This window comes from Pan paniscus, chromosome 18 (assembly GCF_029289425.2).
Source record: "Pan paniscus chromosome 18, NHGRI_mPanPan1-v2.0_pri, whole genome shotgun sequence".
Taxonomy (NCBI): domain Eukaryota; kingdom Metazoa; phylum Chordata; class Mammalia; order Primates; family Hominidae; genus Pan; species Pan paniscus.
Window position 1 is genome coordinate 84,168,277 of NC_073267.2, and position 23,062 is coordinate 84,191,338.

General features: G+C 45.5%; 1 protein-coding gene across 1 annotated transcript in view; it reads right to left on the reverse strand.

Annotated features, from left to right (window-relative positions):
* Positions 1-23,062, reverse strand: part of GLG1 (golgi glycoprotein 1) — a 157,999-nt gene that overhangs the window by 4,914 nt on the left and 130,023 nt on the right. The window contains exons 13-26 of the mRNA XM_034940671.3: positions 22,217-22,303; positions 20,029-20,091; positions 18,850-18,963; positions 17,625-17,713; positions 16,583-16,700; positions 15,397-15,489; positions 13,314-13,451; positions 10,991-11,114; positions 10,124-10,266; positions 9,729-9,830; positions 7,317-7,424; positions 5,504-5,624; positions 4,282-4,388; positions 821-984 (exon numbers count right to left, since the gene is read on the reverse strand). Of these exons, the coding sequence (XP_034796562.1) occupies positions 821-984; positions 4,282-4,388; positions 5,504-5,624; positions 7,317-7,424; positions 9,729-9,830; positions 10,124-10,266; positions 10,991-11,114; positions 13,314-13,451; positions 15,397-15,489; positions 16,583-16,700; positions 17,625-17,713; positions 18,850-18,963; positions 20,029-20,091; positions 22,217-22,303 (1,571 nt within the window). The remainder of the gene's footprint in view (positions 1-820; positions 985-4,281; positions 4,389-5,503; positions 5,625-7,316; positions 7,425-9,728; positions 9,831-10,123; positions 10,267-10,990; positions 11,115-13,313; positions 13,452-15,396; positions 15,490-16,582; positions 16,701-17,624; positions 17,714-18,849; positions 18,964-20,028; positions 20,092-22,216; positions 22,304-23,062) is intronic.

Below are 23,062 nucleotides of genomic sequence, written 5' to 3' on the forward strand. Positions count from 1 at the left end.
GGATCCAGCCTCTCAGTGCAGATGGATGGACTGTTCAACTTCACAAACTTCCGGTCCCTTCCCCTCCCCAGCTGCCCTTGTCTAGGGAGGCTCATGCTTTGCTTCAATGAAGTGAGGAGACCACAGAAATACCCATGGCCGTGGGGCTGTGACCAGCAGTGGCTGATTAGGGTGGAAACTGGAAAGCGTCACTGTCTCAGCAGAAGAAAGCAGGACCCCACACAGCCTGGGGAACGGCTGCCCACCCACGCCTCGGTGAAGACCACGGCCGTGGCGAGGCCCCAAGGTGCTTCTGAGAGATGAACGAGACACCTCAGTCACGGCACACTGGGTGGTGTGCTTCCCCTCCAAGTCCTGTCTTTGTTTTACACAGTCATATGAAAGACATAACCCCATTGCCCAAATCAAGCCTGGAGGAGATGCATTACTATATACATTTTTTTCTTTAAAAAAAATTTTTTTTTTTTGGTGGTTTTCTTAAAAAAAGCCTTTGAGTTGCAGGTCAGGTGAGTTGGTTCTGGAAGTACCGGAAGTTCTGTTGGTATGAGAGAGACTTGTCTACAGGCAGGTAAACCCAAGTTTGCCAAACAAAGGCAGTAACCCCAGCGGCCAGCTGCTGCTGCTGCACGGTGAGGAGGAGGAGGACACCATGGACACGAGTGGAGGCTGGACGGGACAACGCAGTGGACACCTGCTGATGCTCTAACACGGGGTTGGTGTCACCTCTGAGAAGAGCGAGGTGAGTGGGGATGCTATACAAGAGGGCTGTACAAACTGGGCACTGGATAGGTAGTTCCTTTGGTGGTCAAGGTGGCTCTACCTGTCCTTGAGCTCTCGTGTCACTCGCTTGGTGATCCGTCCACACATCAGGCCAATCAGGAACAATATACAGATGCTCCCACTGATCACAGAGAGAATGTAGTTCTTAGATGGAGACGTCATTACTTGCATGGCAAGATCAGAGAAGCCATCTGCTGGGGCCACCTAGAATGACACAAGGCAATGTGATTCTCTGCGAGAGCACTGGGCTGGTGGCAGTGCTAGGTCTAACTTATCCCTCTCAGTTCCTAGTTTAATTTATGTCTTTTCTTTTGGAGAGGGAGGGCAGGAGATAAGAAAAATCAACACAGAGCTACAACTCTTTTTCCTGATCATAAAACTATACACACGTCTACTGCACAAAATTAGAAATACAGAAAGAGACAAAGTGGTGCAGTCACCCACAATTCCATCACAGTGATCACCACTAACACCAGGACACTGAAGATGTGTCGGGCCCTGGACGAAGGGCTCTCCCTGCCCTCACTCATTTAGCACTCACACCAAGCCTAGCAAGCAGATTTCACCACTCCCATACTCTGGATGGAGAGTCAGTGCCCGGGGGTGAGCGTGGTTAAATGACTTCTATAAGGCCATGGGTTCTTCTATCTTTTGATTTATGCTCTTTAACTGCGTTTGCTGCGTTTCTTTAAAAAACAAAGATAAAAGTTGACATCGTTTTACATATTCTATATTTTGTAAATTCTATTTTTTTTTTTTTTTTTTGAGACAAAGTCTTACTGTTACCCAGGCATTGTGCAGTGGCATGATGTCAGCTCACCACAACCTCCACCTCTCAGGTTTAAGCGATTCTCCTCCCTCACCCACATGAGTAGCTGGGACTACAGGTGCACGCCACCATGCACAGCTAATTCTTTTGGTATTTTTAGTAGAGACGGGGTTTCACTGTGTTGGGCAGGCTGGTCTTGAACTCCTGACCTCGTGATCTGCCCACCTCGGCCTCCCAAAGTGCTGGGATTACAGGCATGAGCCACTGCACCCGGCCTTGTAAATTCTATATTATTTGTAAATTTTATATTTTGGCTTTTTTTTCATTGAGTTGGGGTCTCGCTCTGTTGCCCAGGTTGGTGTACAGTGGTGCGATCACAGCTCACTACAACCTCAAACTCCTGGGCTCAAGGGATCCTCCTACCTCAGCCTCGTGAGTAGGTGAGACTACAAGTGCACCACCATGCCTGGCTAATTAAAAAAATTTTTTTGGCCAGGCATGGTGGCTCACACCTGTAATCCCAGCACTTTGGGAGGTTGAGATGGTGGACCATGAAGTCAGGAGTTCAAGACCAGCCTGGCCAACATGGTGAAACCCTGTCTCTACTAAAAATACAAAAGTTAGCTGGGCGTGGTGGCGCTCGCCTGCAATCCCAGCTACTGGGGAGGCTGAGGCAGGATAATTGCTTGAACCCGGGAGGCGGAGGTTGCAGTGAGCCAAGACTGCACTACTGGACTCCAGCCTGGGCAACAGGACGAGAATCCGTCCCAAAAAAAAAAAAAAATTTTTTTTTTTTGTTAGAGATGGGGTCTCCCTATGTTGCCCAAGCTGGTCTCGAACTCCTGGGCTCAAGTGATCCTCCTGCCTCGGTCTCCCAAGGTGCTGGGATTATAGGTGTGAGCCACTACACCCAGCCTGTATTTTGACTTTTTTCATTCACCATTATATCATAAGCATTTCCCACATCAAAAACAATGTGCAGGCCGAGACCAGCCTGGACAACATAGCCAAGACCTTGTCTCCACAAAAAATTATAAAATTAGCTGGGTGTGGTGGCGTGCACCTGTGGTCCCAGCTACTCAAGGAGGATCACTTGAGCCCAGGAGTTTGAGGCTGCAGTGAGCCATGCTCGCACCACTGCACCGCAAACAAGACTTATATTGACAGAATATATTTAACCGCCCTCCACTTGTGGACATTTATAATTTAACCTCAGCTAGTTTTCATCCTCAGTTTTCCACTGCTTTCCCTAACGGACCTTGATGGTAGCCTGCTATGGCAGAATCAGGACCGAAAGGGTCCCCAGGTGCACATGTCCCCATTCTTTTGCATCCCAGCCTGGCTGCTGAGATGGTGTGGCCCAGAGGCATCTGGGCTGTTTCTATGCTCATATCACGTACACAGAACAGAGTAGGGAGGCGTGAGATGAATGAGATTTGAGCTCCAATAGTTGCCAACACAAAACAAGCCGTGAATTACTCTGAGTCACTCTGAAGCAATAATACACAGCTCAAAGGACTGGACACAATGAGGCAGAATGAAGTAACGCAGCATCTCCTGCTGCCGCTTCCCTGAGCCACCAGCTTTAAAGGCAACTTTCTTCCCTTGGCAGAAGGGTGACAGAGTGTTGACTACTGTGACAGACAGGAGCCCTCCCTTGTACCTTCCTGCTGTCGAGCTATGAAGACTTTCTCTGATTGTTCCTCTTGTCTTGTTACCCTTGACTTGGAAGTAAAAGGGTGATAAAATTGGCCAGGAAGGAGGGGTGGTCCTGGGATTACTCTCTTGATCTTAGGCCACTGCAAATGTCTATCCCAATATGAGTCAATACAAAAGCATGGCTCTAAAAACCAGAGGGACTCTGGGCAAGTCGTGACCTCTGAAGTCAGTTTCCTTCACTGTAAAGTGACGAAACAGTCATTCTACTTACCTCACAGGGTTTCAAGGTTCAAATCAGGCAATACGTCCAACAAAGTGTTATGTAAACTACAAAGCAATGTATACACGAGAAGAACTGTTATTCTTCTCACTGAGGCTGAACCTCTGTAGGAAAAATTTCCCCTAGCCCAAGTCTACCTGGGTATCATACACATTCATGAGTGTCCTACAGTCTTTCTTCATCCCCTTCTTCTCCATGTTCCAGACCAGATGAGTACTGGCCTCAAATATGTATTTTTCTCCTAAAGACTGTAAAATGATAAAAGCAAGCTTCATCATAGGCGAGGCTGGATTTCTTTCTTTTGCCATGGGTGTGACATCTCTTTTGTCTTTGGGTGACTCACTTTTCAGCGGTGAACAGTGGGCGAAATGAGAAAGGAGGGCCCTGGCAAAGCCTTGCAGACAGCCCGATGCACAGGGAGACGGCTCCAGGCTCACGGGCAGCCAAGGAATTCTAAAAGCACACTGACCATGTTTACTGTCTTTTAGTAGAGACGGGGTTTCACCGTGTTGGCCAGGTTGGTCTCGATCTCCTGACCTCGTGATCTGCCTGCCTCGGCCTCCCAAAACGCTGAGATTACAGGCGCGAGCCACCGCGCCCGGCCCTGACCACGTTTTCAAATGCACTTATTGCTAGTCTCACAATAAGGACAAGACCAGTACGATATCTAAAAGAGGCTGGACAGCCACAGCGAGGAGAGCGGCATGGCCTTTGCTCAAGGATGACATGCAAATTGGTGAAGTGTTCCATATTTTTTTGTTTTTTTAAAAAAGGAGATTCTCTTGGTCATTACCTTTGCTGCGTAACTCCACATCTCAATCCGGTCATTGAGGCGCTTTTTGCACTCGGGCTGTAACCTCACCCGCTTATCCTCCAGTGCTTCCATGAGACAGGACATTTCTGTGGGAGGAAATGAATAATAAGAAAAACCTGAAACTGTACAGAATAGAGAAATTTCTGTAAAGATGAGGAAGAGGGTGCACAACCACCAGAGAATTCAGATCTGCAGGCTCAACAAAGTTAAATACATACTAGGAAACTTGATCCAGGATCCAACAATGGAGAGAAATGATATGTAACCTCCAGGGTTGGCGTCCAAAGCCTCTCTTAAAACCTCCTTATTTTTAGAGCCAGGTGTGGTGGCAAACACCTGTAATCCCAGATACTTGGGAAGCTGAGGCAGGAGGATCCCTTGAGCCCACGAGTTTGAGACTACATTATAGTAAGACCTTGTTTCAAAAAATTAAAACGAAAACAGGCTAGGCATAGTGGCTCATGCCTGTAATCGCAGCACTTTGGGAGGCCGAGGCAGGCAGATCACGAGGTCAGGAGTTTGAGACTAGCCTGGCCAACATGGCAAAACCCTGTCTCTACTTAAAAAATACAAAAATGAGCCAGGCATGGTGGTGGGTGCCTGTAGTCTCAGTTACTCAGGAGGTTAAGGTGGGAAAATCACTTGAACCCAGGAGGCGGAGGTTGCAGTGAGCTGAGATCATGCCACCACACTCCAGCCTGGGTGACAGAGTGAGACTCTGTCTCAAAAAAATAAATAAAAATACAAACAAACAACTTCTATTAGTTTTATTGGGTATACGTGGCTCAAAAAGAACTCTCACACTTGCCTTGGCTCCCTCCTCACACAGAACCTGTCTACTGAGTCCACTGTCGCCACCGGGGAAGTGTGTGAAGCTGGCTTCTAGTTTCGGCACCAGGAAAAGGACCACGATGATGACTTTAACTTCTGCTTCCCTAATAAATACCTCAATTCTCCCTGTTCATCAAATCTTTAGCTCCGGTCATGACAAGGTCAGTTCAAACTTGCAGGCTTATTCCTAAATTCATGATGCCATAAAGGTCTAGTTTTGGCATCACCCAGGTCCCCAGGGAATGTTGTCTATGACTGGGCTACAACTACAGACCATACAGACCACAGTAGCTGCAACTGATGTCTAAGAGGGAGTCTTTGCTCTTCCCAAGAGAGTTCAGACAGGATCAGAGTGAACACAGAGACTTACGACGCCCGCGGCCGGGGGTGATGGCTGCGCAGTGGTGTTTAATGTCCAGGGCACAAGCAGTATGAAGTACCGGGTCAACAAAGATGTCTGCTTTGCTTTCCTTCAGCATGTTTAGCACTTCCTGGAAAGGGAGGGTCATTGCGGACAGAGCTTTTGAAGGGGAAATGCATCAGATCTGTTGTCTGTAAATACTTCATATACTAATAAAAAAGGGGGGAAGTTGAGGGCTAACAACAGAGACCACTTTGGGACAGGTTGTAAGGTGGTGATGATGTACAGAATGCAGAATTTAATTGAGTAACTAACTACTTTTAGGGATACAAAACTGTGTGTTTAAAAAAAGCAGGGGACTGTAAGTGACTGTAAGATCAGATTTGTGTTTTTGGCATTCCCGTATGTCATGTCATGTCATATTTTAAAATACCTAAACGTTAATATTTTTATTGGTGTGATACAATTACTGTGTTACTTTAAGAAATATGAAAACATGTGAAATCTTAAAATCAGAGTAATATGCTATATTAAAATTCTCAATCGGGACTGGGGGTGGTGGCTTATGCCTGTAATCCCAGCACTTTGGGAGGCTGAGGTAGGAGTCTGAGACCCGTGTGGGTAACACAGCAAGACCCCCATCTCTATAGAAAATTATTTTAAAAAAAATTAGCTGGGCATAATCGTGTGCCCTGTGGTCCTAGCCACCTGGGAGGCTGAGGCGGGAGGACTGCTTGAGCCCAGTTGAGGTCCAGTGAGCTATGACTGCACCACTGCACTCCATCCTGGGAGACAAAGTGTGACCCTATCTCAAAGAAAAACAAAAACAAAAAAATACCAATTAGATAGAGGCACATTTGTTTACAAAATGTTCTACTTTACCTCTGTTGTCCTCAGAAAGAAAAACAGAAAGGACAGGGCATAACATCTACTACAAGAGCAATTCTTATTTGTGTTTACAGATGTCCTGAATGAGAGGAATATCAACATGATGGAACTGAAATCAACTCTGCAGATTCTCCATTTATACATAAGGGAACTATAGGAGGTAAAGATAGGCCAGAAATGTTTCCATAAATAAAAGTTAGTATGCTCCAGACAAGACTCTAGTCCCTATAAAACAACAGTAAGAGAAATAAAAACCAAAAACGAAAGGTCAAATAATATTCTAAAATCCTCCCCAAAGTTATATGGGATCATGTGATGATAAAGGAGGCAAAGGAAAATACACGGATCTAGCTTTCCACATTTTTAACAGACGAAAAAATTTGCACACAATGTTCTCAATTATTCAATAATGACATCAGTGAAATTCTTTTTTAAAAGGTTAATTTTGGCTGGGCGCAGTGGCTCACACCTGTAATCCCAGCACTTTGGAAGGCCGAGGCGGGTGGATCACGAGGTCAGGAGATCAAGACCATTCTGGCTAACACAGTGAACCCCCGTCTCTACTAAAAATACAGAAAATTAGTCAGGCGTGGTGGCGGGCGCCTATAGTCCCAGCTACTTGGGAGGCTGAGGCAGGAGAATGGCGTGAACCCGGGAGGCGGAGCTTGCAGTGAGATCACGCCACTGCACTCCAGCCTGGGCAACAGAGCGAGACTCCGTCTCAAAGAAAAGAAAAGAATATTCACATTATAGGAGATGAGCAGTCAAGATCAAATGAAAGTTTGGTAAGAAGGAACAGCAAGAAAAGAGTGCTGGGCAGAAGGTTGAGATTTTTGGTTTTATTACCAAGGTAGGCAGACTACAGCATTAAAAGGAAGAAGAGGAAAAAAAAAAAAAAGAAATGAAGTGAGGAAAACAAGGTGACGGTGGTTACCTTTTTACACAATTCTGTTTTGATCTTGAGCAGGTTGACCTTGAGGCACTCCTCCACCTGACCTGTCTGCTCTTGGGCTGCTGCTTCTTCAGCACATAGACTGGAGATCTGTTCAGGAGACACAAAAAACAAAGCTACCCCACTGAGCACAGAAATGAACTGACAGTTTCTTCTTTTTTTTTTTTATTTTTTGAAACAGAGCCAAGCTCTGTCATCCAAGCTGGAGTGCAGTGGTGCGATCTCGGCTCACTGCAACCTCTGCCTCCCAGGTTCAAGTGATTCTCCTGCCTCAGCCTCCTGAGTAGCTGGGACTACAGGCGTGTGCTACCATGCCTGGCTGATATTTTTTTTTTTAAGACAGAGTCTTGCTCTTGTTGCCCAGGCTGAAGTACAATGGCACGATCTCGGCTCACCGCAACCTCCGCCTCTCGTGTTCAAGTGATTCTCCTGCCTCAGCCTCCTGAGTAGCTGGAATTACAGGTATGTACCACCATGCCCAGCTAATTTTGTACTTTTAGTAGAGACAGAGTTTCTCCATGTTGGTCAGGCTGGTCTCGAACTTCTGATCTCAGGTGATCGCCCACCTTGGCTTCCCAAAGGGCTGGGATTACAGGGCATGAGCCACCGCAACTGGCCTGATTTTTGTATTTCTAGTAGAGATGGGGTTTCGCCATGTTGGCCAGGCTGGACTTGAAGTCCTGACCTCAGGTGATCCTCCTACCTTGGCCTCCCAAAGTGCTGGGATTATAGGCATGAGTCACCACACCCGGCCCGAACTGACAGTTTCAAAGGCAGATGAGTCCGGTGATTCCAATCAGCTCTGGACACCGCAGGATCTGTGCCCCCTCTTCACTGGCCTACTGCTGTTTTACAAGCCAGGGGCAGTAGCACTGCTATCACCAGAACCCTTGGTCTCTAAACATGTCAGTTTGATGATTGTCCCACACCTGTGCCAGGGCTCATCGCAAACAGTTTCCTGGGGGTTTCGTGCCCCTCCTCCTGTATTGGATGCCAGGCTTCATTCTTCACAAGGACTGGCACACAGAGTGGAAAATCAATAAATGTCATATCTTTACAGTGTAAACACTGAGACTTGAGTCAGATCTCAGGACTTGTCAAAAAGAAGGCTGCTACTTGATTCCACAGGAGCAAGGTTATATATAACCAAATAAAATACGAAAAGCAAACGCTTGACATTCACATAGGTTCAGGGTCAAACCAGACTCACAACTTGAAAGTGTGCACACGCGCGTACCCGCACATACATGCACGCATACACAGGAGTTGAGAAACACAGCCCACAGCAAAGACAAAAATATTAAGTTTCTTTGGACAGTTTTATGAGTGAGCTTTTTTGTAACAGCTTTTGTTATGAGCTCCTGAAATTAACATATGTTGAACACACTCTCCACAAGGCCTTTTCTAGCTAAGAAGTCCAATAATCTCCAAAGATGGGCACTTCCTTAGGGCCATTATAGAATTATCATTATTATTATTTTTTTTTGAGATGGAACCTCGCTCTGTCACCCAGGCTGGAGTGCAGCGGTGCAATCTCGGCTCACTGCAAGCTCTGCCTCCTGGGTTCATGCCATTCTCCTGCCTTAGCCTCCCGGGTAGCTGGGACTACAGGTACACGCCACCAGGCCGGGCTAATGTTTTTTTTTTTTAGTAGAGCTGGGATTTCACTGTGTTAGCCAGGATGGTCTCAATCTCCTGACCTCATGATCTGCCCGCCTCAGCCTCCCTAAGTGATGGGATTACAGGGGTGAGCCACCTCGCCCGGGCTTTTTTTTTTTTTTTTTTTTTTGAGACAGAGTCTTCCTCTGTCGCCCAGGCTGGGGTGCAGTGGCATGATCTCAGCTCACTGCAACCTCCGCCTCCCGGGTTCAAGTGATTCTCCTGCCTCAGCCTCCTGAGTAGCTGAGATTACTGGTGCACGCCACCACGCCTGGCTAATTTTTTGTATTTTTAGTAGAGGCAGATTTCTCCATGTTAGCCAGGCTGGTCTTGAACTCCTGACCTCAGATGATCCACCCTCCTTGGCCTCCCAAAGTGTTGGGATTACAGGCGTGAGCCACCATGCCCAGCTGAAAGTACTTTTATCTTTCTGGCAGGTCTTGGGTTTACCATCCAGAATAAGAAAAAGGGAAGAACAAATTTACAGAGAGCTATAATGAAAGAACACCCTTGTTCAACAGAGAAATATGGAACAACGCTTTAGAGTGTCAGGACTAATGCCAAGTTGAATTCAGTGTTACAAAGAACAGGAATGCAGACCATGGAGAGCCTAGAAGACGGCCTTCAATTCACCAGATCATTCACGGCTGAAGGGAGAGAAAGTAAACAACTTTTCTCCAGTGGAAACTTCTCTGAGCAGCTCTGTGCGTAACCAGTTTTGCACGCAAATCCCACCTCATCTGAGCAGTGCAGCTGGAGCTGAGGATCCAGGCGGTAGTCCAGGGCGGACTCCTGGATAATGATTCGGATCTGGTCTTCGCAGTCTGAAGACAGGCGCTGCATGTGACAAAGGGAGGATACATGGGCTGATCAGAAAACGAAGCTTTTCTACAAAAGCAGGACATGAAAAAAAAAAACAAAAAACAACCACCACAAGAACAAGAAAAAAACAAAAAGAACAAGAAAAAACAAAATGCCTGCTTTTGATCTGGCCCCTTAGCCCCCCAGGTTCGGGAAGATATGAAAAAGGTCTTGGGAAAACGGGAGCAAGCTAGAGATTTCAAAAGAGAAAATTCCCAGGGACAGAGGCTCCATAAATACACCTTTGTGGAGAGCCCAGGCCAGTTTACCTGGTCAGCATATCTCAGCTTCAGGCAAGAGATGACTTGTCCTTCTAATTCTGAATCATCCTTGGCCTTAGTCAGGATACCATGACAGAATTTAGGAATGTCAGCTTTACAGGCTTTTCTTAGCATGGGGTTTAAGCGGTAATCTAGAGTAGAAAGCAGTGAGCATGTGACAAAACATTCCACCTGATTCACACATTTTTAGATATCCACCTTCCTAAAGGGAGCATATTACGTCAATGATCATGACTACAACCATGGATTTATCTATTCAATAAACATTTACTGAGCTCTCACTACACTGTTTTTAATCAGCAATATGACTTATTAACGAGTACTTCTGGAGGTCCTCAGGAATATTTCTACTCTGTGGAGTTTTGTGCAGACTCCAATACTCTAAGGAGTCCTCGGAAAAATCAAGGGGACATCAGCAACCTTCCCCATAACAGATACTTTTGAGAACACTGAAAAAGAAATACAATATCCAGCTCACTGTGACCATTAACTTACGAGGTCTTCCAACTCAGAGGTGAAATGTTTCTGTTCCGAACCAGATTACCCGTACATTCTCCTGGCACACTCATGAAGTTTTATTGAATTTCTAGATTTTTCTTTCCAAGGACTGCCGGCCTGATTCCTTCTGAACGTTCTTTTAGGGCAGTTTTCTGGTTCTTGTGGCCTCTCTCTCCCCTGACTCTCCCTCCATTTTTCTGGATGCTCCTCAAAGGAGGAAGGCCCTGCTTACACTCAGACTCCTCCCTTAAAATTCCCAGGCAACAAAGCCCTGGGAGTTTGAGCAGGTCACTCTACAGCCACTGAATTCCCTTTCAGATACTCCACGGGGCCAGGAGAGCCAAGCCAACATCTTACCTGTGTTCTGGGTGATCTGGCGCTTGGTTATCATCTGTTTGCATTTGGGATCCATCAATTCACTGTTTTTATTTTGCTTCAAGCACTGCAACATGGTTTTAGAATCTGCTTCTGGACAGAACCTCTGCAAAGAAACAGTCTGATAAAAACAGCTATCTAAACATGGCGATTAACTCCATCTGCGACCACTTTTCCTGGAGACGGAGTCTCATCGTGTCACCCAGGCTGGAGTGCAGTGGCGCGATTCGGCTTACTGCAACCTCCGCCTCCCGAGTTCAAGTGATTCTCCTGCTTCAGCCTCCCAAGTCAGCCTCCTGAGTAGCGGGGATTACAGGCGTGCGTCACCACGCCCAGCTCATTTTTGTGTTTTTTTTTGTTGTTGTTGTTTGTTTTTTAGCAGAGATGAGGTTTCACCACGTTGGCCAGGCTGGTCTTGAACTCCTGGTATCAGGTGATCCACCCACCTGGGCTTCCCAAAGTGCTGGGATTACAGGCATGAGCCACCACGCCTGGCCACTTTTTTTTTTTAAGGCTAGTCAAGTGAAGCAACAGGAATGTAGAAGAACAAATAAATCTGTAAGTAGCTGTGATCAATTAGTTGTAAACAGCACTGCACTTGGACCAGCCTGTGGTCACCCTTAACATCTATCCGAAAGCTGATGAAAGCAGCAGCCTGAAGGCATCACGTGGTACAAGAGGAGCAGGTAGGCCTGAAAGAGCACCCCACCCCAACTTCCCCTTTCTTTCTTATTCTCTACTATTTCTCACATTTCTTTCTACTGCCTCACTGGTTCTTACACATGATTGGTTCCCTATCTAGAGGGTGATGTTAAGTTCAATGGTATCTGAGGAACTTATTGTTTAAGCATGAACGTAACACTGTACCAGGTGGCTGTACAGCCCTCAAGCCCCACCTACTCAACTCTAGTGGGGAAACCTAGGAATTCTCCACTAACCAATGTGAACAAGGATGTGGGGTAAGCACCCACTTGGTTCATCTTAATTACAGGGCTATAATCCTACCAAGCAGTAAAGGTATAATCCTACCAACCTGTACACTTACTGCTGTCCTTTAAGTCAGGGATCAGCTGTGGACTAGTAATAAACTCCTTATCCGTTCTGCTAATCCGCAAGTCTTCAAGTGTCACAGTGTCTGATAAACTCTGGTTGAGACACTTGAGCACTGAGCCTCTCTTCCTAGTTCTGTTTCTAGTTCTCTAAAGAGTGTGATTATAATCTGCTGACATCTTGTTATGGAGACATGGATTGTTCACTGACTTTTAGAAAATTTTCCAAAGCTCTCTCACATCAGAGCCTGACATTTCCATTTTTACATATGACTCAATTTCATCAGGCCAGTTAAAAAGACTTACACTGTAACTTTCAAAATTCTCTCTGGAATTTATTTGATAGTGTAAAAAGTAGCATTTTACTTTAAAGGAAAGCTGAAATAAAGGAGCTAGAACCTTTAGTTTAAGTTTTTAAAAAAAAAATTTTTTTTCTTTTTTGAGACAGAGTCTTACTCTGTCACTCAGGCTGGAGTGCAGTGGCATGACCTTGGCTCACTGCAGCCTGCGCCTCCCAGGAGCGATTCTCTTGCCTCAGCCTCCTGAGTAGCTGGGACTACAGGCATGTGCCACCATACCTGGCTAATTTTTGTATTTTTAGTAGAGACGGGGTTTCACCATGTTGGCCAGGCTGGTCTCGAACTCCTGACCTCAGGTGATCCTCCCGCCTTGGCCTCTGAAAGTGCTGGGATTACAGGCGTGAGCCACTGCGCCCTGCCGAACCTTGAGTTTAATGTATGTGTGGCGAGATCAGGGAACTGACATCTAGGTACTCAGGTCAGCCCTGCTGCAGGGAATACCTGCTGGAGGAGGGAATGAAGCAAAACAACCTGTAGAACAGAAAAATCTTCTGAATGTGCCAGATGGATGATCAGGACATTAGATGGTGACTTTCTCAGTACAGCTACTATTAATCGTCCTCAAAACCAATCATTTATTTATTGCACATCCATTTACTTGTGCCTCAGGTCAAAGTGAGGTCAGTTATTCCAGCTCTGTGGTTTCCAAACTTGAGCCTGCATCAGAACCCCCTAGGGAGGCAGTTAAGGCAGGCTTCGTGCTCTACTCCCAGAGTTTCTGATTCAGCAGATCTGGAGGGGGGCCCAGGAACCTGCTGGCTCCCAGGGGGTGCTGCTGCTGCTGCTCGTCTAGGGACCACACTTTGAGAAAGCTGAGCCTGAGGAAGTTGCTGCCATTGTTTGTGCTTTGTTGTTTTGTTGTTCATCCGTGCTCGGCCTTTGGTGTCGGCTTCTCACCTTTATCATCTGCTTGCAGACCCTCATGAGGGTGTAGTCTAGCTCTGGGTCCATCATCTCTGTCTCCTGCAGCTTAAATACTTTTTGGTGGCAGCGGGTGCTTAGCTGCTTCTTGTTTTCTTTCAGACATTCGATAATCTATGGCAAAAGAGTTATAGTCAAGTTGAGAGATGTCAGAGACTGCTCATCCATGTGTTCTGATTGAAACATTCAGCTCCACTATGCCTCCCATTTCTTTATCCATTTCTCATTCCCAGGCAATAGGAATCAGGATTTCCTTACCAAAGATAAGGATTTACAACCTTACAGCTGACAGCAAACCCAACTAGATAAAAACTCAGGATGACTGGCAGGCTGTGCTCCAGTCTAATGGAAAAGAAACACACCCACGATTTCTGGTTTCTTCTGCCTTCCAGAGCTGCTCCTTGTCCACATTCATTTTGGAGATAGGCTCTCTGCATTTTCCCAGACCAACAGCTCCGACTAGACAGTGGGCACAAACCAGGAGGTTCAATTCAACCCACTATTTACCACCTGAGAAAGACTACTGGATGCTAGATATGAATCAGACCCAATTCTCAGCCTGATAAATTCACAACTACACATGGCAAACTTATGTAAACAAGTAACTATGATTAAAAAAAGATGAGTTATCACTCAAAATACAAAAGCGTAAAGTGTCATGAAATGAATTTTAAGGTAGTGAATTAAGTATATCCTGAAATCTTCCCTTCCCTAAACCTTCAGATATCATGAAAAGAAAGAAGGAAAGCAGATGGGAAGGTGCAGCAGCTGGGGCTATCGCAGGAAGCCATAAGACTTCCGGGAAATCCTCAAGGCATGGCCAAGAATCACTAACTAGTTGAGGAACACTAATATCATAAGAAAGATGATAAATAAAATGAACCAAGGAGTCAAAAACTGAGGGAAAGGGGTAATAGAGCAATCAAAAGAGAATTTTAAAATATACTTAAAATCCTCAGAACAACACAGAAGACAACAGTAAATAAGAATCAAGAATAGGTAGTTATGCAAAGAAGCAATGAGAAAGCTAGGAAATGAAAAACAAAACTTGATTGGTGGTCTCCTGGAGCAGAATGGACAAAGCTGAAGAATAAATTATATGCTGGGAAAGAGAACTGAGGAGTTACCTAAAATGTAGTACAAAGAAATGAAAAGTACCAAAGAAAAAGTTAAAGAGACATGGAAGACGGACTCAGATGCTCCAATTGCCTAACACGAGTTCCAGAAGGAAGGAAAGGGAAAGCAGTATGTGAAAGAACAATGACTGAGAATGTCCCAGAACTGAAGGAAGACATAGATTGTGAGATTGAAAGAGCCAACCGGAAACACACACAAAACAAAAACCACACCTAACCACATCACACTGAAACTACAGATCATTACAGACAAAGAGAAGACTCTAAAACCTATCAGAAACAGATTAACTACAAAGCAATGAGACTTATATTGACATCAGACTTTGCATCAGCAACAGTCTGATACAAGAGGACAATGAAGTAATTATCTCAAAGGCTGAAGCCCCATGGCAATGCCCTTAACTAGAAGAGGTAGCCGAGTAGTAATGAGAACATTTTTTAAAAAATCACTTGTTTGTATGTACTTCACTCCTGGCAATTCTGGATAGGGTCCTGTTTCTGTCTATTAAAAAAAAGTGTCCTAGGTGATTCTGATGTGACGTCTAGTTAAGAACTTCTGTGCAGTGGGAACAGAGTGAAGTAATGGTTAATTTTGGAGGTGCAGAGCATTGAGAATGCTACAGATGAGGAGGCATCTGAAGGATCATTAGGAGCTTACTAGGCAGACAAGGTAGGGAAGGATGAGGTAACCTGAAAGAGGGAAGAAAATGAGTTAGAGAGGAGTGCAGGTGAAGAACCCAAGGAAACGCAGCCTGATGTAGTTTAAGAAGGGATGATTAGGTTGGAAGGGATGAGATGGGTCCTGTCTCACCAGCAAAAAATTCATGACTAAAATGTTACCTTATGGGCACTAGCTTTTGAGAAAACATTAAATATTACCTTCACATTACTTTTACAATTACAAAAGAAAAGTAAAAAGTTACCTGAGCGTTGCCATATTGAACAGTGGAACAGAAGTTTTTGATGTCACTCTTGCAGGCTTCGTATAGATCTGGCTCCAAGCGAATGTCCTCCGTCTGCATGAGGGAGCCAGCATGGAAAGGTGAGCTTGGTTTAGGCTGGAGATGTCATATGTTCTGGAGACTTATTTGTTGACTGCATCTTGTCTAGTGACCCTGGCTTCTACATAGCAAAGTCGCCTTGCAGCAAGAGAATCAGGCTTTACTTTCAAATCTGTCACCAAATAGCTGCATGGCCTTGGACCTTCTTTGCAAAACACAATGCCAAGTCTACCCTGAAACACCTTATTTAGTCCTTCACAGGACTGCTGAGATGTGAAAATCACTTTGGAAAGTCAAAATCATTATATAAACGTAGAGTTCTACTTTTATTATTACTTTAATGAAAGAGCTAGGCTCAAAGTTAGGGAACCAAATCTTCCAGCTTGAAATGTCTTTTTTTTTTTTTTTTTTTTTTTTGGAGACAGAGTCTCGCTCTGTCACCCAGGTTGGAGTACAGTGGCACCATCTCGGCTCACTGCAAACTCCATCTCCTGGTTCAAGTGTTCTCCTCCCTCAGTCTCTCAAGTAGCTGGGATTACAGGTATGTGCCACCACAGCTGGCTAAATTTTGTATTTTTAGTAGAGATGGGGTGTCGCCATGTTGGCCAGGCTGGTCTTGAATTACAGACCTCAAGTGATTTGACCGCATTGGCCTCCCAAAGTGCTGGAATTACAGGCATGAGCCACCTCGCTGGCCTAAGTCTCTTTTAGTACAGGCAGGGTTTCATCACGTTGGCCAGGCTGGTTTTGAACTCCTGACCTCAAGCGATCCACCTGCCTCGGCCTCCCAAAGTGCTGGGATTACCTGCATGAGCCACCGCACCCAGCCCCTGAGGACATTACTGATCCAGTGATTGGATCACATGCTTAGTTAGAGCCTGTCTTACAGCTGGACTTCCAGTTATATGTGGGAAGAAAGGTTTTATCATTCAAAATCAAAAGAATGACACAGGAAGCTAATGGTCGTATGGTAAAACTTTTGCACAGGACTTCAAGTCTTAACCATCACAGTAGTGGATAAAATGCTTCCCCCTTGCCCTAGCCTCTCCCCAGCTTTCCAAGCCCTGGCCCACTGTGGTTTCTGGGAGCAGAGGCTGGGAGGCATTACCATCTCCAGCTCCTCCACGCGGAGCTGCCTGCGGCACTTCAGGGACACCCTGTGCTCCTTGGCTTCCTGCAGAGTGTCATTACGCACGGTCGTGCTCAGGCAGATCACCACGTCCACCCTGCAGACGAAAGGAGAAGCTTGAGGCTGGCTGGGGCCACACAAGGGCAGATGGCCTGAGAGCTGGGCTTGGGGGGGGTCACACCATTAAGAATTTAAGATGCCCTTTGGGGGAATGTCTTTCCTGTAAGGCTCACTGTATTTTTTTTCAGGGCGCTAAAAGCTGCAATTTGACTGTGGGTGTCATGAAAGGCAGGCAGCAGCATGAATGCTGACTACATTCCTGACAGAAGGGGAAGCCACACAGGGCACATGTGTGCAACGACAGTTCAACATCTGTGTTAAAAACATGTGACCACAGAGGAATGCTGCTCTTAACTCTAGGACTGTACTTTTGACCTACTGTGAAACTCACTCCTGAAAGGTAGAGAAACCTGAGCAAATTGGGAATTCGGTTTGTATGAGGGCAAGTGTTCTAGAAATGGTCCTTTCAAAGAGCAACATGGAAGAATTTGGACAGTCATGCTGAAAAAGCTCATCAGTTTCCTCAATAAGACTTAATTCTTAAATGAATAAACATTCTGTTTCTTCACTAAATATCTAATCCAATACAAAAACTGCTGCATCTTAGATGAGATGACATAACAGGACGACACAGGGAAGAGGTCAGTTCGCCTCTTTCACTCACACTGCACCCTGCTTCTCTAAGTACACAATCCAGCCCTACTTGGTCAGTTAGATGGCCTGACGTGGAAAAATTAAAAATGCTCCTTTAGCCTATGGGACCTCCCTGTGAGAACTACCATCGCCAGATGCTCTATCCAGACAGTCCGAGTGTTTGCCACGCTAATCAAAGGAGAGATGCGGGAGGCCTCCAGGGCTAACCCCACCAGGCAGCAGGAGGGCTGCCTGACATCTCGCATACTCATTCCGGAGCTAAGAGGGACTTCGGGAAAGTGGAATGAAACAACTACAAGCTACATACTTCTTTTTTATGTTTGGGCAAAGCTTCAACACGTCCTCCTTGCAGGCCATTTTAAACTTGTAAGAAAACCGAAAATCCTTCATCTGCACCTGAAAGGTAAAGAGAAAGAAAGTCAGAAGTTTTGTGGCAACTTGTGGTCAGTAGTGGTAGGGCGCACTTTTTCATATAGCTCTCACAAGCCTGTTTACACGACCCTGCATGGCTTGACCCACACCTGAGACATCACGACCTGCTCATCTCTCCAGTACTCCCCCTACAACAGGCAGGCTTCCTTCCTTCCTTCCTTCCTTCCCTCCCTCCCTCCCTCCTTCCTTTCCTTCCTTCCTTCCCTCCCTCCCTCCTTCCTTCCTTTCCTTCTTTCCTTCCTTCCCTCCTTCCTTCCTTCCCTTCCTTCCTTCGTTCCCTCCCTCCTTCCTTCCTTCCATCCATCCATCCATCCATCCATCCATCCATTCATCCTAAATAAAAATAGGACATATATTTGAAATTTTTTTTTTTTTTTCTTTTTTTTTTTTTTTAAGAGAGAGCCTCTCTCTTGTCATCCAGGCTGGAGTGCAGTTGTGCGATCTCGGCTCACTGCAACCTCTGCCTCCCGGGTTCAAGTGATTCTCCTGCCTCAGTCTCCCGAGTAGCTGGGATTACAGGCACCCGCCATCACGCCAGGCTAATTTTGTATTTTTTGTAGAGACAGGGTTTCACCATGTTAGCCAGGCTGGTCTCGAGTTCCTGACCTCAGGTGATCAGCCTGCCGCAGCCTCCCAAAGTGCTGGAATTACAGGCGTGAGCCACCATGCCCGGCTGGAAAAAATGATTTTTTTGTTGTTGCTGTTGAGATGGAATCTTGCTCTGTTGCCCAGGCTGGAGTGCAGTGGCGATCTCGGCTCACTACAACCTCCGCCTCCCAGGTTCAAGCAATTCTCCTGCCTCAGCCTTTGAAACAGCTGGGATTACAGGTGTGTGCCACCATGCCTGGCTAATTTTGTATTTTCAGTAGAGACGGAGTTTCACCATGTTGCTCAGGTTGGTCTTGAACTCCTGGCCTCAAGTGATCCACCCACCTCGGCCTCCCAAAGTGCTGGGATTACAGGTGTGAGCCACTGCGCCTGGCTGGAAAAAAATGACTTTTAACAGAACATCAGAGGTGCTCTGATGTTCCAAAAAAGGAAAGGATTCAGTCAACATCCAGGCAGCTATGATGGGATATTGGCAGCCAGGTGTCACTGACCAGCTGGAAGTGGGTGACTCCGATGGCACACTTCTCGTTCATGTCCTTCTGGTGTTTGTTCTGTATCAGACACTCCATCAGGTCCCCAGAGTCTATCTGGTTATCTGCCACATCCTGGGGAAGACAGCATGCATTTACACTTCATTGGTAACAATTAATGAACAAAACTTGTAGCCCAGTCCGAAACAAATGCAAGCAAGGTTGGTTCTAGAAGCCCTCACAAAAAAAAGACACACCATAAATTGTAATCAAAATAAGCCTGAAGAATCACAATGGTATACATTCAGTGGCATAAAACTAACACAGCACTGTGTTCCGTATGAGACATGATATATGCTTTTTTTTTCACTTTCCGAAAAGCAGCTGGCTTTTGGGATAATATCTAACATAGCCTCCCAACTGTCAGATCCTAAAGGTTCCTGGGCATGTTTCACTCCCACAATTTAAATAGTTCAGTAAATGAATATGAAATAGTCAGAATTCACTCAATATTGAGGTACTAGGAGACAGTTGGAAGGAGGAGCCACTATTACTGCTAACAATTCCTGGGCAGGTGCTAACAATTCCTAGGCTGATGTACTGGAATCAACCCTGCATACTAATGGGGGTTTCCCTGTTCCATCTCTTCTTAAAAAGGGCAACTCAGTAACTGCTGCTGGCCACATACCTGTTTTTACCTACAAAAGCTAATCAAACACAGGTTCCAGGATGGTAGCATCTCTCTCTCGATCTTGTTTTTCTTTTTTCTTTTTTAGACAGGGTCTCACTCTGTTGCTTAGGCTGGAGTGCAGTGGCACAATCACGGCTCACTGCAGCCTCGACCTCCTGAGCTCAAGTGATCCTCCCACCTCTGCCCCCTAGGTAACTGGAACTACAGGTGTGTACCACCACGCCCGGCTAATTTTTTCTATTTTTTGTAGAGACAAGAGTTTTGCCATGTTGCCCAGGCTGGTCTTGAAATCCTGGGCTCAAGTGCTCCTCCTTGGCTTCAAAGTGCTGGGATTACAGGTATTGGTCACCACACCCGGCCTGTTTACATTTTTAATTTTAACTTGTCAAAGCTGGCTAACACTCAAGAGTAATACATGCTGCAGACAGAGGTGAGTCTGAGATACTCAGGGGAGAGTCCCTGTCAATTTGTTTCTGTTTTTAACCCTTGCTCCTCCAGACATCACTTACGTGGCAGAAGTTCTGAATTATGGGCTCACAGGCTCTCATCAGCAAGGCTTCTATTTGAATATCCTGTAGAAGATTAAATATATTAATACTTCTGCTTTAGAAAGAGCCAGGGTGGAGGAGGAGCAGTTTCTCTTTCTGAATCAGTAATATCTGATGGGCAAATAATCTAATACATACTTTTGGAAACGATTCTAGTATTTGAAGTAGACAGCCCCAGAATAAATATAGAACTGCTCCTCCGTTATACTTTGAAAGGCAAATTTTTAAAGACATATTCCCTTTCGGCCTGAACAAATGAGAAGGCAGAATTAAGAAAAGTGAGGTAAAAACACATGTAGCAATAACATTAGAGTATGCAAAGCCTTTGCAGATTTTCCCAAAATGCTAAGTAGTTCAAAATGAAAACAGGGGTAACTGATATCCATCTTCAGTTTATAAGCTCATAAGCCAGAGCACTGCCCTCAAAGCAGATGCCAAACCACTGTTACTGGGGAACACATACTAATAATGCCTTTAAACAGAGAAACCCGCGCAACACTAGCTCCTGAAAAAACACCTTCCTTTAAAGAGCTATACACCCAGACTGCTCTCATAAGTCCATGATGACAATGATAATGTGAGAGATGACGACAAAATGAGAGAAGGCAATGAACTTCTGAAAACTAGAAAGCAAAAAAGAACTGGTTGAGAAATGTAATTTTACATTATGACAATTCAAATAGAGTACTAAAAGGTTTAAGACAAAATGGTAGTTCCCCACTTCTCTGATTTCTGGCCCCACAAAATAACTTTAACATGTTTAGCTGCCCTCCTCTGTATTTCTAAATAACATCCCAGTGCTTTATGAGGGTTTCTAATCCCCCCTTTTTTTTCCTTTTTATTGAGATGGAGTCTGGCTCTGTGGCCCAGGCGGGAGTACAATGGTGCAATCTCGGCTCACTGCAACCTCCGCCTCCCGGGTTCAAGTGATCCTCCTGCCTCAGCCTCCCAAGTACCTGGCACTACAGGCATGTTTTACCACGCCCAGCTAATTTTTGTATTTTTAGTAGAAACGGGGTTTCACCATGTTGGCCAGGATGGTCTTGACCTTTTTTTTTTTTTTTTGAGACAGAGTCTCGCTCTGTTGCTCGGGCTGGAGTGCAGTGGCGTGATCTCGGCTCACTGGAAGCTCCGCCTCCCGGGTTCACGCCATTCTCCTGCCTCAGCCTCCCGAGTAGCTGGGACTACAGGCACCCGCCACCACACCTGACTAATTTTTTTGTATTTTTAGTACAGATGGGGTTTCACCATGTTAGCGAGAATGGTCTCGATCTCCTGACCTTGTGATCCGCCCGCCTCACCTCCCAAAGTGCTGGGATTACAGGTGTGAGCCACTGCACCTGGCCTCTAATCCCATTTTTTAAATATTTTAGTGGGTTTCAGGATGGAACAGGGATAAACATACGTATTCAATCTTCCATGCTTAGCTGGAAGTCCTCAGCTTTTATGTTCTGAAACACACAGACATTACCAAATGACCTAACTAAAAGAGCGAGGGATGAGAGAATGGGAATGTGTAGATTGCTCTTGAATGTGACTGTGATGTGAAGTACTGCTGCTATTTTTTTTTTTTGAAACACAGTCTCCCACTCTGTTGCCCAGGCTGGAGTACAGTGGCGCAATCTAGGCTTACTGCAACCTCCGCCTCCCGGGTTCAAGTGATTCTCCTGCCTCAGCCTCCCAAGTACGTGGCATTACAGGCGTGTTTCACCACACCCAGCTAATTTTTGTATTTTTAGTAGAGACGGGGTTTCACTATGTTTGGCAAGCTGGTCTCGAACTCCTGACCTCAAGATCCGCCTGCCTCGGCCTCTCAAAGTGCTGGGATTCAAGGCGTGAGCCACCGCTCCCGGCCGTACAGCTGCTATCTTAAGGGAGAAACAGAGGCAAGTCTAATGACTATGATAAATCTAATTTATGAAGAAAACCAAAGGGCTGTATAGAGTGTTGTTCTAGAGAAATGAGGGAAGGAGCTCACAAAGCAACACAATATACTTCTTTATAAAGCAAATATGGAAAATTTGATCAGGTTTCTTTTGATTGACAGAAAATCTGCACTCTCAGGAGTCTAGAAACAGTAGAATCAAACACAAAAGGCCAGGATGCTGGCAGCCACTCTCCTCCAATGAGTAAGCTGCATACCACTTACCTCTGATTCTAACTCAGTGAGGTTGCCAACTATATCTCTACACTCCACCACCAAGTCATCCAGATGGTCCTGGAGGCACTCCAGCTCCTGCAAATATAAAGGCAAGCCACTGGCATTTATCAGTCACATACATGAACAAGGGAAGGGGAGATATCAGCGTCATGACACTTCCCTTTTCAGTGGTCCTCCTTTCTCTTCTTTTTAAAATTACCTCACTGAACAGGACACAAAAGCTTTGTTTAATTCCCCAGACTGAGATTGTTGAAAAGATAATTACTTCATGTAGCAGGTTGGTTATTAGGGCCAAGTGGGCACAAGAGCCATGCAAAGGCTGGGCACGATGGCTCACACCTTTGATCCCAGCACTTTGGGAGGCTGAAGTGGGCAGATCACCTGGGGTCAGGAGTTTGAGACCAGCCTGGCCAACACAGTGAAACCCCATCCCTACTAAAAATACAAAAATTACCCGGGTGTGGTGGTGGGTGCCTGTAATCCCAGCAACTCAGGAGGCTAAGGCAGGAGAATTGCTTGAACCCAGGAGGCGGGGGCTGCAGTAAGCCAGGATCGTGCCACTGCACTGCAGCCTGGGCAACAAGAGTGAAACTCCGTCTCAAAAAAAAAAAAAAAAAAAAGAGCTGTGCAAATCCTTCAGAAGACCAAATCTACAAGTGCAAGGAGAATCAATCTTCAAGTGTCCTCAAAGTCTAAAAACCTTATCAGGCCTTGATTCTATTTTCAATCTGTGCTTTGATAATTTGTCACCTCTCATTTTAAATATGCACTTTAATAATGATCATCAGACAAATTCACAGTGAAGAGCACAGATTATTTTAAGACTCTTTATTG